The 13,570-nt window shown below is 39.1% G+C and overlaps 1 protein-coding gene across 8 annotated transcripts in view; it reads right to left on the bottom strand.

Moving 5' to 3' along the window:
* Positions 1 to 13,570, bottom strand: part of CCDC57 (coiled-coil domain containing 57) — a 52,483-nt gene that overhangs the window by 18,631 nt on the left and 20,282 nt on the right. For all 8 annotated transcript variants that reach the window (XM_072881686.1, XM_072881690.1, XM_072881689.1 and 5 more), the window contains 5 exons: positions 12,032 to 12,232; positions 10,033 to 10,195; positions 9,000 to 9,134; positions 4,469 to 4,655; positions 1,514 to 1,614 (listed from right to left, as the gene is read on the bottom strand). In XM_072881686.1, the coding sequence (XP_072737787.1) occupies positions 1,514 to 1,614; positions 4,469 to 4,655; positions 9,000 to 9,134; positions 10,033 to 10,195; positions 12,032 to 12,232 (787 nt within the window). The remainder of the gene's footprint in view (positions 1 to 1,513; positions 1,615 to 4,468; positions 4,656 to 8,999; positions 9,135 to 10,032; positions 10,196 to 12,031; positions 12,233 to 13,570) is intronic.

The raw sequence follows: 13,570 nt of genomic DNA, 5'->3' as shown, positions 1-13,570 counted from the left end.
AGAATAGTTGGTATAAAATTCAGTTTTCACTTAATTCTGGAAGTGGCCAAAGAGAAAAAAATAAATCTGTGTTGTCTATACTGGCACACAATGATTTCCTAAATATAATTTGACAGCAGGAACAAACAAATCTCCTTCTACGTTCAGCAAAGAGATACAGCTAAGATTAGACATGATCTGCACCTGGTGGGTTGTGCATGTTTTCACACAAGGTTCTCAAGGCTCCAAAGTTTTATTTAAACATTGATATTGTTTCAGTTCTTAAAGCTCTTAGCTTTGAATGTAATCAGCACCTCTCATCCTTATTTATTACTTAGCTATTATTTTAATTTTCTTGAACTTAGGCAGGTACTGGTGAGTCTTAACAGTAAGATTAAGGCATGAAACAGATATTGGTAGATTTTACAGATGACTTGAAAATTAGAGAACCCTTATTTTTTAATTGTGTTTTAACGTATCTTACTTCAGACTCTGTCTACTACACCATGAAATCGCTGGGAGACAGGAAGGGGAGAACATATAGTGATTTACTTCTTACGTAGTATTAGATATTTGTCCCAGTTTTCAATTCCTTTATTATTTTTCTGAGAGATGCCTCTGTCACACTTTAATGTTGATGTTGTTCCTAGCCTTTAAAATAACACAATGGGAATGACATTTGTAAACTCTAGAACTGAGTAAAAATGTTCCCAGAGCCAGTGAATTTTTCCTTCGTGGGTGGCGAGAGCTCCGAACTGACGTTGGTGCTCAGTTATTTCTCCTGGCCATACCAAGTCATTCCCCAGTGACCTAGGGGGCACGCATGGGAGCCCACCGTGGCCAGATGTCCTGCCGGTGGGGCCCGGGGGCTGGCGAGCCGGCACCCGTGGCTGCTGGCCCTGCCGGTGCAGCCGCGCCACTCCCTGGCGCGGGCCTGGCAGAAGCGAGCCCCGCAAGCCGGCAGTTACCGGCTTCTCCTAGGAAAAGCCACCCACCCCCCCAACCGAGCATGCAATCCATTGGCGTGTCTACCGCCAACCAAGGCTTCACAGGACCTTCTCGTCAGAGTCCGGTAGTGAGACAGTATCTACAGTTTCATCTCTACCGTATTACAAGGCATATGGAAAGATTTTTGGTATTAAAAAAAAAGGCTAAAATATGGATTTGCAACGAAAAACTCGAAGAGGTGTTACACAGTAGTTTAAGAATTTGCAAGTGGAAAAGAAAAAATATCAAGAAGGCCTTGAAAGATCAGGAGTGACTTGTGCCAGGGAAAGACTAGTCAAAATTTATTCCCTAGAAAGAATGAGCATAAGTTTGGCTGAAAAAAATCATTGCTGACTCTCTTACACTTATTACTAACTTATTACTAACACTAATTACATCTAGCTTACACTTATTACTAACTGACCACATAAGCATATATTGCTTCAGTTTTTACTAGTTATTCAAACAAAAAAACCATGCTATGTATTTAATTACACACACACACACGTGCACACAGATATTTTAGGTAGTTTAAACCTCTTCGTACCTTTTCTGCATCTGGGTTTACTATACAATCCAAGTTAGTTGAGCTGACTTTCATATTGCCCACAGTGGTTCCAGTTGAAATTTTGTTTGTGCACAATGAACCTAAAAGAGAAGAGGAGTATAATATGAATGTATATGTATTTACACAGAGTTTAGGCTTTCATAGCAACAGCTGCTTCAGAACGCGGCCTCATTAATATACATGTATACCACTTCAGGAGATACATTGTAAACAGAAGAAATATAAAAAATAGTACAGTCTCACAACATGCAAACATCGGTCAGCTATAAATACAGAAGCGACTAGAGATGACACATTAGAAAGATCAATTTGTGGGTAAGGAGCACAGAGAAGTTTTCATTTCTTCCAATACTGCATTATTTAATCATTCTTGGGAAACCGGCAATACTGAGTATAACAAGAATAATTAAGACACAGTAGCTTCTTTCAATCACAGTTGAAAAAAATCACCAATAAATGGAAGTTAATCCTGAAAAATTTTTCTTTTAGTTCCAGTAAAAATGTGAGTCTGAACATATTGATGTATATGGACAAGTCAGGGGAAAGAACAGGTGACTTCCTGGAAACCAGAAGCGCCCTTCCAAGTTACTCTCCCATTGTCTTAAGCATTTCGGATTTAACATTATCATCTCTTTTAGTGATTGAATATAATCACCATACTTTTTTAAAAGGGATATAAGAAAGATTATTTCAGTTTAATAAAGCATTTCAGCCATAAAGAAAATGGATAATACATTTCTGAAGACTTACATTTATCAGCTGACAAAGATTATTGCTTCTCTTGGACACTGCTAAACTCTAGCAGCGGTAAATCTTTTACATATTGGACTACAACATCTTTAAAAAACAGCGGACTAACTTTAGCTGCCTGCGACAAAAAACTATGCTTGAATTTGTTTTTTTATTTAAAATTAACAGAGGTTTTGCTTTAATTGGTTATTAATGTCTCATTACTAGCAAAGCTAGAATATTTATATTTATTAAAAATGCCTGCACACTTAAGTAGCTCGTGATTTCATGCTACTGTATGAATGACTGTACAAATGTACAAATGAGTTTAAAACTAATTCTGCAAACTGGTAACACACAGATCCAGTCTCACTGCAAAATTAAAACAGAGAAGCATAACGACAGCAAAACAGTTGGTACAACAAAATACCTCTCATCAAACCCATCTTATTTTTTCTGAAATACAGAAAACAATGCATGGTGGCTCTGGAATAGTTTGAAGCAATTAGAAATTAAACGTTTACCTAGATGAGGCACAGACGTGTATAAAGCAGCTCTCCACCTGCACTTATGTAACTGGTAAAAGGTGTTAAACACAGGGCTACTTACTCCACAGACATAAAAGATGTCCTTGAAAAACTTATAACTTGCCTTTTTTTTTTTTAAAACCCAAAACAAATCAGAGCTGGTTATTCCATTACCAAGTTACAGCTGATTTCCTTTCCTCTTTTCTGTAGACTTCCAAAAGTCATAAGCATGAAGAAAAAATCCAGTTTTGTTTCTAAACAGGCCTGCATGAGAGCCAATAAAAACCAAACTTAACAAATTTTCAGAAATTTACTACAAAATGTATCTTGTTGTAATGGACATACCTTCTGCAGTTTTTGGGTTGTTTTTTTCTAATGTTATCAGCTTTGACTTTCCCATGAAGGATAATGAAAAAAAGTAAAAATGAAAGTGTAAGACATAATATACTGAAATGTTTCTAAGAGATGCTAAAAATCACCCAACTAATGTGTAACAGTATCTGGTAAAGGGATGCATTTGAAAGCATTATATACTTTTAATATTGACATGTTTTCAGATTTTTAGCTTCCTGACAGAGCCTCCACAAAGGCCACCGGGTTAACATACTAACAAAGAAGGGCATCTTCTTGGAGCTCAGTCGTAGTAAGCAGGACAAAGAAAGCTTGATGGGTGCAGGACAAAGAAACCATGATAATGGACTGACCTTCCAGGACAACAGGAGTCGGCAACAACTCTAGCTGGAAGTGATGCCCTGTGCCCACTTACAGATCTGCACCAAAAAGCTACAAAAAGTAACTCACTACCTACCCAAAATGAGCCTCTCTGCAAGACCCTCTCTCCAAGAACTTCCCTGCACGCGATCTCCTGGACAGACTGGACCCTCACTGGGGACGCCTGGCTGACTCCGGCAGTGATGTGGATCATCTTTGATGTGAGACTTTTTTTTCCATCGTCGATTAGCCCCACTTCTGGGGGCAGTTTGGTGAGTGTCATACCAGTACCACCTCACATGATATATTTATAGGCACATGCATAGGTAAAGGTTTGTAACAAAGACACGGACCTGTTAAAGCAGGGGCCCATGAAAACGATCAGAGGGCTAGAATACCTCTCCTATGAAGAAATTTTTTATGATGAGGGTGGTGAGACACTGCAATAGGTTGCCCAGGGAAGTCGCAGATGCCCCATCCCTGGAAGTGTTCCAAGTCAGGTGGGATGGAGCTTTGAGCAACCTGACCTAGTGAAAGATGTCCCTGCCTCTGGTGGGAGGGTTGGACTAGGTGATCTTTAAAAGGTCCCTTCCAACCCAAACCATTCTGTGATTCTATGGTACTTGATACTTGCTTCACTAGCTGGAATTCTGTAATAACTTGTGATATATATCTATTTGCTTTACTCTTGCAATGTACATATACATTTGCTTTCCCAGTGGTAGTTTTGTAGTGACTTATAGTGTCTGTGTGTGTGTATGTTTGTTTTTACTAATAGTTTTGTAGTAATTTGTAATAAAGAAATTTTCAGAATCTCAGACCTCTGTGTGCTTGTGTATTGTGGAATCCTGAGAACACCACGGTCACGATCTTTACACATCTGCGGGTCGGGTAGCCCTCACAGGTCATGACTGTGACCGCTACACTTCCTTAACTGAATTTAGAGTTCTGTGGCAAGAGTTGTCACCTTGCTCTGCAAGCAGTCTGTTTTCTGTCAGAGGAAGAGAGGACAACATCTGCTCATCAAGACTCTCCATTTCTTTCCGCATTTGTGCAATAGCAGCCCGAAGGTTGGCATTCTGCTCCTGCAGCTTTTTAATTTCCAAGGTAGGAATATCTTTGCTCAGAGAACTTTTGTCATCATACTGAAATATCTGTAAAATAAAAGTACCACACAATAACAACCCTTCATTAATGAGCACCACTTATTCTCTCCACAACACCACATACAAAGATCCTAATACTTTCAATCCATTAACAGACTTGGAAGAAAAGAACTATAGGAGGGAAAGAAAGAGATCTGGTTATTCTGGTGATTTGCCAGGGAAAAAAATGCTATGATGAGAACCTGAGATGGGGGAGGAGGCGCAGGTGGGGAGGAGGACGGCCACAGAGGTGGCTCTATCCTAGCACTGTTGAAGTGCGTTATCTCTATCTCTTCCATGCATGGGTAACCCCTCTCCTTAAAGAACTTACTGGCTCAGCAGCAGTCCCCTTTCTGACCTGCCAAATTCTTGAAAGTGTCATTGGAGATCATTTGTTCACAAGGACATAAAGAGGCTGGACATGCTCTGCTAAACTGGAAAAGGAAAGGGAGTCTATGGATTACATCTTGACAACCTGGACAATGGACAACATCTAGAAAACCTCTAGACACTTCAATTCTAAAATAAGTAGCAATGTCTTCCTTTTTTGCATTAGTTACAGATAAGCTAACAGTGAACAATGTAAAAGGAACATTCGTCAGATAATGATTGAAGCTCTGCCTTCACAAAGGCCTTGAAGCCTGACTTTTGGAATTATACTTGGTGGAATTATGAACTGATGAGCAAATGTTGTTCTTACAGACTTCCAGAACTGAAGAGGCTGACAAAACCTAGGTTGCTAAAGCTGCTTTAACCACTGTAAAAGACCTAATTTATATTAGTAAAATATGAGCAGCTTGCTTATAGAGTAATACATCCCAGAATCATTCTGTTTCTTAAATTTTTGAAGGGGAATTGCTCAGTGTTTTCTTCATGGGCTGCACACAGCCTTAAAGATTATCTTAGAGATTCAATTGGAAAACTAGGGACAGGAAAGACATGGACCTGTTGGAGCAGGTCCAGAGGAGGCCACAAAAGTGATCAGAGGGATGGAACACCTCTGCTACGAGGAAAGGCTGAGAGAGTTGAGGTTGTTCAGCCTGGAGAAGAGAAGGCTCTGGGGAGACCTTATTGCGGCCTTTCAGTACTTAAAGGGGGCCTGCAAGAAAGCTGGGGACAGACTTCTTAGCAGGGCCTGTTGCGATAGGACAAGGGGTAATGATTTTAAACTAAAAGAGGACAGATTTAGACTAGATATAAGGAAGAAATCTTTTACGGCGAGGGTGGTGAAACACTGGCCCAGGTTGCCCATAGAGGTGGTAGATGCCCCATCCCTGGAAACATTCAAGGTCAGGTTGGATGGGGCTCTGAGCAACCTGATCTAGGTGAAGATGTTCCTGCTCACTGCAGGGGGGTTGGACTAGACGACTTTTAAAGGTCCCTTCCAACCCAAACTATTCTATGATTCTATGATTGATTATAGTCCTGTGTGAATAAAGTGATGGCCTAATCAGGACAAAAATGTGAAACATTCTAGATCACAAACTTTAAGAACTGCTTTACTCTGTTATGCCAAAGGTTGCTAGCTCTAGAATCCAATTCTTGACAATAGTCAGCAACATATGTCTAGGAAAAATACGGGAAAAAGGACAAATATGGAAATGCTTCCTCTCACGTGCCTCCTCAATTTCCAAATTTGCAACTTTGGGGGAGGGAAGAAAAAGGAAAAAACAGATGTGACAAAAAAACCCAAACACACAGACGTTGATTGGAAAACACATTTCCTGGTCACTTGAAATTCCAGTACAATCTTCAGGAAAAAATTCTAGTAGGACCAATGGGATATAAGGACCAGGATATTAGGGTCCTGACATTATTTACTTCTGCTGTTTCTTCATTCAAAGTGTGACTGCAAGCATTTTAAAAGAAGTTACATTAGACCAATGGCAGGGTATTATAACGGTGGTTTCATCCAAACAGAGAATGCAGAATTTAGATTCCACCCCTGTAAAATCCTCTCTAGCTGATGGAAACATTTGTCATCAGTCATTTAAGAAATGCAGATACTATTTGGTACAGCAGTATCAGAAAGCCTGCAATTGTAGAATATATACTCCTACAGTCACTAAACGAATCCTAATTTGCAGACCGTCCAGACCAAACGTTTTTGAAAACGGAAGGACTGTCTAATGTGTTTGGAATATTTGTATCGAATGCTGCTAATTTATGTTTCTGAGCCCAAAAAATGTTTCTTTGTATCCAGCCCTAATCTTAAGTTGTTGCAAAGCAGCAGTTCTGCCTCTTGAGAGGGAAAGGCAATCCACGAGGCCCTGCACATAGGGCACATGTCAGCAAAATACTTCAATCTCAACATTTATGCCTTGCACAGCCTCAAACACTACTCCTTTTCCATCTTCTCCATCATTCCCCACTTCCTTCAGTCCCCTTATTTCCCCAGTCATAAGTCTGTTCTGTGAGCGTGATCTGAAAGTTTGATCTGGAACGCTAATGGCCTTCAAATTAAGTTTCCCTGTCATAAAGACAATGGCTGCCCTAGAGCCTCTTTCTCCCGTGGCTCCTTCTGCCCTAACAGTACAGGGTATGCAGAAGATGAGGATAATCTCTATTCTGCTTTTACAATCTCTCCAGGGCTGTTAAGGTGAGGAGAGAGGAAGGGGAGATTGAAAAGGCATGAAGGGAAAGGCACCAGTAGGTACCAATACATCATCCAGGCATGTTCTGAATTTTGGGGCCCAGAACTTCATCTCGACCTGCAACATACACATGAACCGTCGCAGGTTGAACCAGAAATACACCTGTTCCGGATTTTTGCTAGTGGAAAAGGGTCTAGACAGAAGACCACATAATCATCCAGAATTACTGTAAGCAATCTTTTCTTATCTGTGCACTTGTATGGTATTATTAGCATGCTCCAGTTAAGCAGACATGACCCAAGTCATACTCAAAATCAGTTACAAGCAAGATTTTCCAGGCTGGTGTGTTTCACATCTCTGTTACTTAATTAAAGGCCAAGAATGACTACTGCAATATTTCTAGCACCCTCATGGTGTCTCAGACCAATTTGAAGAAAGGACCTGTATGCTGAAGATACGGTACTAGGGTGTATTTAAACTTTAATCTTTCCTGCCTCAGTTGTCTGCACCAGAGGCTAACCAACATACTATTCCTTCTTTAAGAAGACTTATTGACACAAATGTTACGAATTTCAAACTCTTCATCACTTCTCCCCATTTGTTTACAATTCATTTTGTAAAGAAAGAGTAAGAGAAAAGGTTCTAGCTCAGAATAATATTTTTTGTTGTTTGTTTTTTTAAACAACAGCCCTTCACATAAATCAGAGACAAAAATGGTTTTGCCGAGATGGGTACTGCTTATCCTATAGGCCAAAAGTGCAAAACAGAGACAGAGTGTATTAACAACAGAAAGAAAAGTGAGACAATGAAAACAAAGTCTTGCCAACAACAGTAACAGTCAGTTACAGTGGAAGACAACAGTGAATGTGAACAGTAAAAGAAGAACCCCTCTCCAACCCTGATTCGCTTGGTATTTCAACGATCAATTTGCAAATCAGTCCAGTTTGAAAGGAAATTGGAAAAACAACTTGCTCCATAGTAAGTTTTTGCTAGCAGTCTACTTTTGTCTAATTTATTATAAAAATTTTTTTCAGGAAGTATCTTTCTGAATACAACACAGTGCATTCAGAAAGCACTAGGCTTGCTTAACGTTGCTTTTTCTTATCTGCGAGCTCTGATAATACACTCTTAAGTGCTCACTGTTGAGCATCTCTAGCTGCCCGGTAGGGTGCACTGCAGCACACTCTTTACTTTCATTCTTTTACAAAAGACAATTTTCTACTCATAATGTATTATCCTCCAGCATGGCTTCAAACAAGCATTACGTTTGCAATTTTGAATGGCTTCTTTTGAATAAATGTATTTTAGTAAGTAGCAATGAAAGGAAAACTAGTTTGTGATACTGAAATAAAATACATTCTTTTAAACAGGTAGCAAATTAGTATTTTGAAGCATTGCCTTAAAATTTTAACTTTACAACTTTAAAATTTACCCTGAATTGCAACTAACACAGAGCCTCAGGAACATTCCAGAAATTAATTCTTCCCATTCTGATGTACCATGACGGTACAGTACGTGTCCGGTTTTGGAGCAACTGTCTACACCCAGCTTGCTCCTTTTGCCAGTGAGTAATGGATCAGAGCCATAATGAACCCTGTGACACCTAATCTATGTGTATTCCAGGCTAGATATGTCTATATTTTGAATTAAACATATGAAACAGATGAACTGCTTACGAGAAGTCCAGTGGAAACAAGCCCCATAAAGTTGTCATCTCAGAATTAACTCATCCAAGTCAAGACATTAAGTGTTGTCTAACCTGTTTCTCCCCTTCCGGTAAAATACCATGATTAAACGATGCTTGTATTGTCTGTTCTCTCTCAAGAGTCAAAGCAGAAAGAACAGTCTTCACTTCATGCAACCTATAGTCTGTTTTCTGTAGATCAGCTTCAACCTAGGAGGGAGGGAAAGGAGGGAAAGCAGAGCACGTCAGTATCTCAAGGACAAAGGGTGTAGAGATTAAAAAAAAAAAAAAAAAAAAAAGAAAAGAAGGAAATCAAAGAAACAGGTATTTTAAATCACAGGACAGGGACTTAAAGCATATCCCTTTTGGCTCTGTCAAAAACTGCCTTCACAGAAAAAATAATTTTGCTTCATTGTCTCATCTTCTGCATGTGAAATGGACACTGCTGATTCATCTCTCAGATGTGTTCCTATGCTACACCTATTGATGCCGATGAATCATTTTGGGAAGACAATGGTAAAATAAAACACCAGAGTAAATGCCTGCATTCTAAACTTCATAAACATGTGTTTCTTTTGTACCCATGAGTTTACCAGGCAACTGGTCACTGAGAATTACTGTTAGCCCATTATGTAATAGTCTCTAAACAATAAACATATATTTCGTTTTTTCAGAAATAGAAGCTTGTACACTTCACAAAATAGGATTTTTTCCATACAATAATACTCTGAGTTTTCCAGGACTAATGCTGTTCCCTTGATAGAATTCAAGCTGTATTGTGATCTGAAACTCTTTTTGGCCTGGGGCTGCTCTAACTAAGAGGGATCTTTCTTCTTCTGCTACAATGCCAAGAGAAAAGCAGTGGCTCAAGCTGACTTGACTTCCTGACGTGGGAGAAAAGGCCACTGTAAGATTGTTCATGAAAATTAATCTGATCTCTGATAAAATATATTTTATGAACTGCTGTGCACAATACAGAATTACTGTTTTACAGATTTCGGAAAGAAGACCGAAGTCATGCCTCCCCTGAGAAACACAATGATGGAAAAACTACATAGATGTCTATGCAACAGATGGTTCCTAAACAGTGTTAATTTGAAATTCTCACCTGCTCTCTTGCTGAAGACAGGCTTTGTGTTAGATCCTCTGATTTCTGATACCGATTACTTTCAACATTTTCACAGAGCTGTTGCCAGCCCAGTTCTGCTTGCATTTTACTCTGTTCCAGAATCCATTCTCGCTCAGCTGCTAGAGACAGTTGTTGTTTATACCTATGATACACAGAGCAAAGCTGTTGATTTCAGCAGGATAAATACGGAGGTTGTTTTGTGTTTGTTTTAAATCTCAGCCTTGTTTGCTGTCCTCATCTTCTTTCCTTGTTCTATTTTCCAAATTATCTATTTTATTCTATTCCACTCTAAGTATTTTACTGGACAAAAGCATTTTAATTGCTTAGAGATCAGCAGTCTCCAGGGGTCCATCTGTATGGGTATTTAGAATCACCTTTGGAGGTCACCTCAGCTCAAGTGGCATAAACCGCTCTTCAACACCGATACTGCTCTTGGCAATACCATCCACAGCATGTTTCCCATTTGGCTAATAACGGAAATGACATACAAAAGAGCTAGGAATTAAAGTTGTTGGATTGTCAGGGTAAAATTCCTAAGCTCAAAGGCTGCTGCGTATACATACATTGAAAACACACTGCGGAAAGAGAAGAGGCAGGAGGTGCACAAAATGAGACAAACCTCGTATTTAGAATTTAAGGCCTTTCAAGACAGGTTCAATTGTCATACGGCTGAGCTTTTAAAACACAAAGCTGTCAAGACTTCAGGGCACTCTTAAGATTGGTTGTAAATGTCACTTTAGACAAAGTCGTAGTCTTCTTTACCATTCTGCATCTTTCTGGAATTTGGCCAACTGTGCCCTCAACTTCTCTTCTTGTCCATGCATTGACTGAATTGGGAATTCTTTAGAGGCAGACTCCTTAGAAATCTCAATCAGATGAGAAGCTTGGCCCGTTTTTAGCGCTACAACTTCTTCTTGAAGTCTACATACGAGAACAACTCCCCTCCTATGTTAATATATATTTGTTTAAGACAATTAACAAAACATGTGATGCAATCTTGGATATTAAACTGTTCAATGACTTTTCTTTTTTTTTTAATTAGGAGCTCAGAAGGACTTACTAATGAGCCAAATCCGTATCATAAACCACGCATTTCCAGTTGTACAAAATGCAGGCCACCTAAGCAGTTCTTTAGTCTCCAGTGGCCTTCTTGGACTGGCAGCTGCCTCCTTCCAGGCTGGCTATGAAAGAAGTTCTTTTCTTCTGGTGTGTTGTTCCTTCTCTAGGTTCCCAGATACCTTATTTTCCACGTGACCTCATTTTCTTGTTAAACCTCGAGGAGATGTTTCTTGATTATGTCAATCATAAAACTAATGTATATATGCATATATTGAAATTTTGCTACAAATTTCGTTGCAATAATATATATCAAACACAGAACAGCCAAGGTTGGAAAGATCATCTGGTCCAACCTTTCATGGGAAAGGGAGCCTAGACGAGATTATCTAGTACCCTGTCCAACTGTGTCTTGAAAACCCCTAGTGATGAGGAGTCTACCATGTCCCTGGGGCAGTTGTTCTAGTGATCAATTGTTCTCACTGTAAAAAAACATTCTTTTTTACATTGAGATGAAACCTCTCCCAGTGCAACTTGTACCCGTGGCCCCTTGTCTTCTCCACATCGCTCCTTGTGAAGAGAGTGCCTCCATCCTCTTTGTAGTCACCCTTTATGTACTAGAAAACTGTAATGAGGTCCCCCTGAGCCTTCTCCAGGGAGAAAAGACCCAACTCCTTCAGTCTTTCTTCATAGGGTGGGTTCTCCAGCCCTTTGATCATCTTTCTGGCCCTCTCCAGTCCATTTGTGTCTTTTTTCAATTGTGGGGACCAGAACTGGACACAGTACTCCAGGTGTGGTATCTGTTTAACCATGAATTACTGTGAGCTTTTCACATAAATAAGTTGGGCACAAAAGTGGTAAGTATGATGTTCTGAATTTCTTTCATCACAGCTTATGAAAGAAGATAAATCAAGTCACTCACTTTCTAATAAGAGCATCTTTCTCTCTTAAACAAGCACTGTGACTCCATTCTCTTCTGCATAGCTCAATTTCCAGACTTTTATGTCTCATCTGCAGTTCTCTAATCTGCTGCTTCAACTTTTTAAATTGTTTGACTTGGGCTTCTTTCATGGAAACTGGCATTGCATCCTTTTCCTTGGCAGCATGAGCTAGTTCTTCATGCCTAGAAGATGTAGAGAGACAGAATAAAGTAAGGTTTCAAGCAACACAAGCACATTATTTTTTAGTACTGTTGATTTACTTTCTTATCAATTTGGTTTGAGCAAATTCAAAGAATCATTGTCAGAAGCAGTGGAAACAGGAATCAGTATCTGCTTGTCAGTGGAACAGGTTGTGGGGAGGTCTTTTGCGGTTGTTTTTTCAAACTAAGAATGCCACTATTTAGTTGGACCTAGGACCAGGGCTGAATCCTTCTTATACCACTGCAGAGTTTTTAACTGCAATTTATCACAGAACTTGTGAAGTTTGTGATTAGCATAAAGAACAACAGTATTTCACCTAATTATGGAATCAGGATGATCCTAAAAATTAAGTTGTGTGGTTTTGTTTTAAGATAACTCATAGAGAAGCTATTTTAACAGCTGAACTACTCCACTCAACATACTCTTTTACCATACTGAAAATATTCGTCACAGTAACTGAACAATTGAAAGACAGCTATGATCAGGTGGCCCAAATAGGAGACCATAGGAATCCATGGAGCAAAAATGCTTCCTTGAATATTCAGTTTTCATTCACAGATTAATTTCCTGAGCATGCACTCACACAAAAAGAGAGATCAGTTTTAAAATAAGACAGAAGTGCGTTGTTAGAAGAAAAGACCACCAAATAGTGGCTATAGAAAACTCAATTATAACAGTAAATAAGAAAGGAGACATGCAAGTAATAGTTGTACAATGATCTTACCCTCTGAAATTGACCTGCATATCAATTTTCAAAATATATCCAAAATTTTGGATATAAAGGATTAAAGCAAAACAGAAGGAACAGAAATTGAACTATGAGTAAGTCTTATTTCTTAAGTTTGAACTAGTGATGAGTAAAACATAAAAGATGAAAACCCCAACAATACTCTGGTTTGAATGAGCTATTTTCTGTCACTATATTCACAATCTGTCTGTAGCTGCTTAAGAAAGTGTAAAGCTGTGACTGAACACAACTGGACTTACTGGATTCAAATCAAGCGTCTGAAATATGAGACACCAGAGCTAGCTGCACACTCTAGAAGTGGGATGAACTAAGTTTTTTCATTATATTAACTGCTTGGAAGAGGTACTCCTTTTTGCAGTAAAGGTAGATGGTACCGTTGAACCATTAAAACTTCTAAGATAAAATTTTATTTTTAAAGTGAGACAGATTACATCCAGAAAGAATGTAGCAGAATTAACCTGAATCCATGCGACTTAGGAAATATTTCATGCAAAGGTTACCTCTTTCTGTTGTAACAATATATATTACTAGATCAGTTAATTCACGTACACCATCCCAAGCTGTGCTAAAA

This window comes from Ciconia boyciana, chromosome 16 (genome assembly GCF_034638445.1).
Source record: "Ciconia boyciana chromosome 16, ASM3463844v1, whole genome shotgun sequence".
Taxonomy (NCBI): domain Eukaryota; kingdom Metazoa; phylum Chordata; class Aves; order Ciconiiformes; family Ciconiidae; genus Ciconia; species Ciconia boyciana.
Note: the sequence above shows the minus strand (reverse complement) of the source record. Positions and strands in the feature narration are given on the sequence as shown.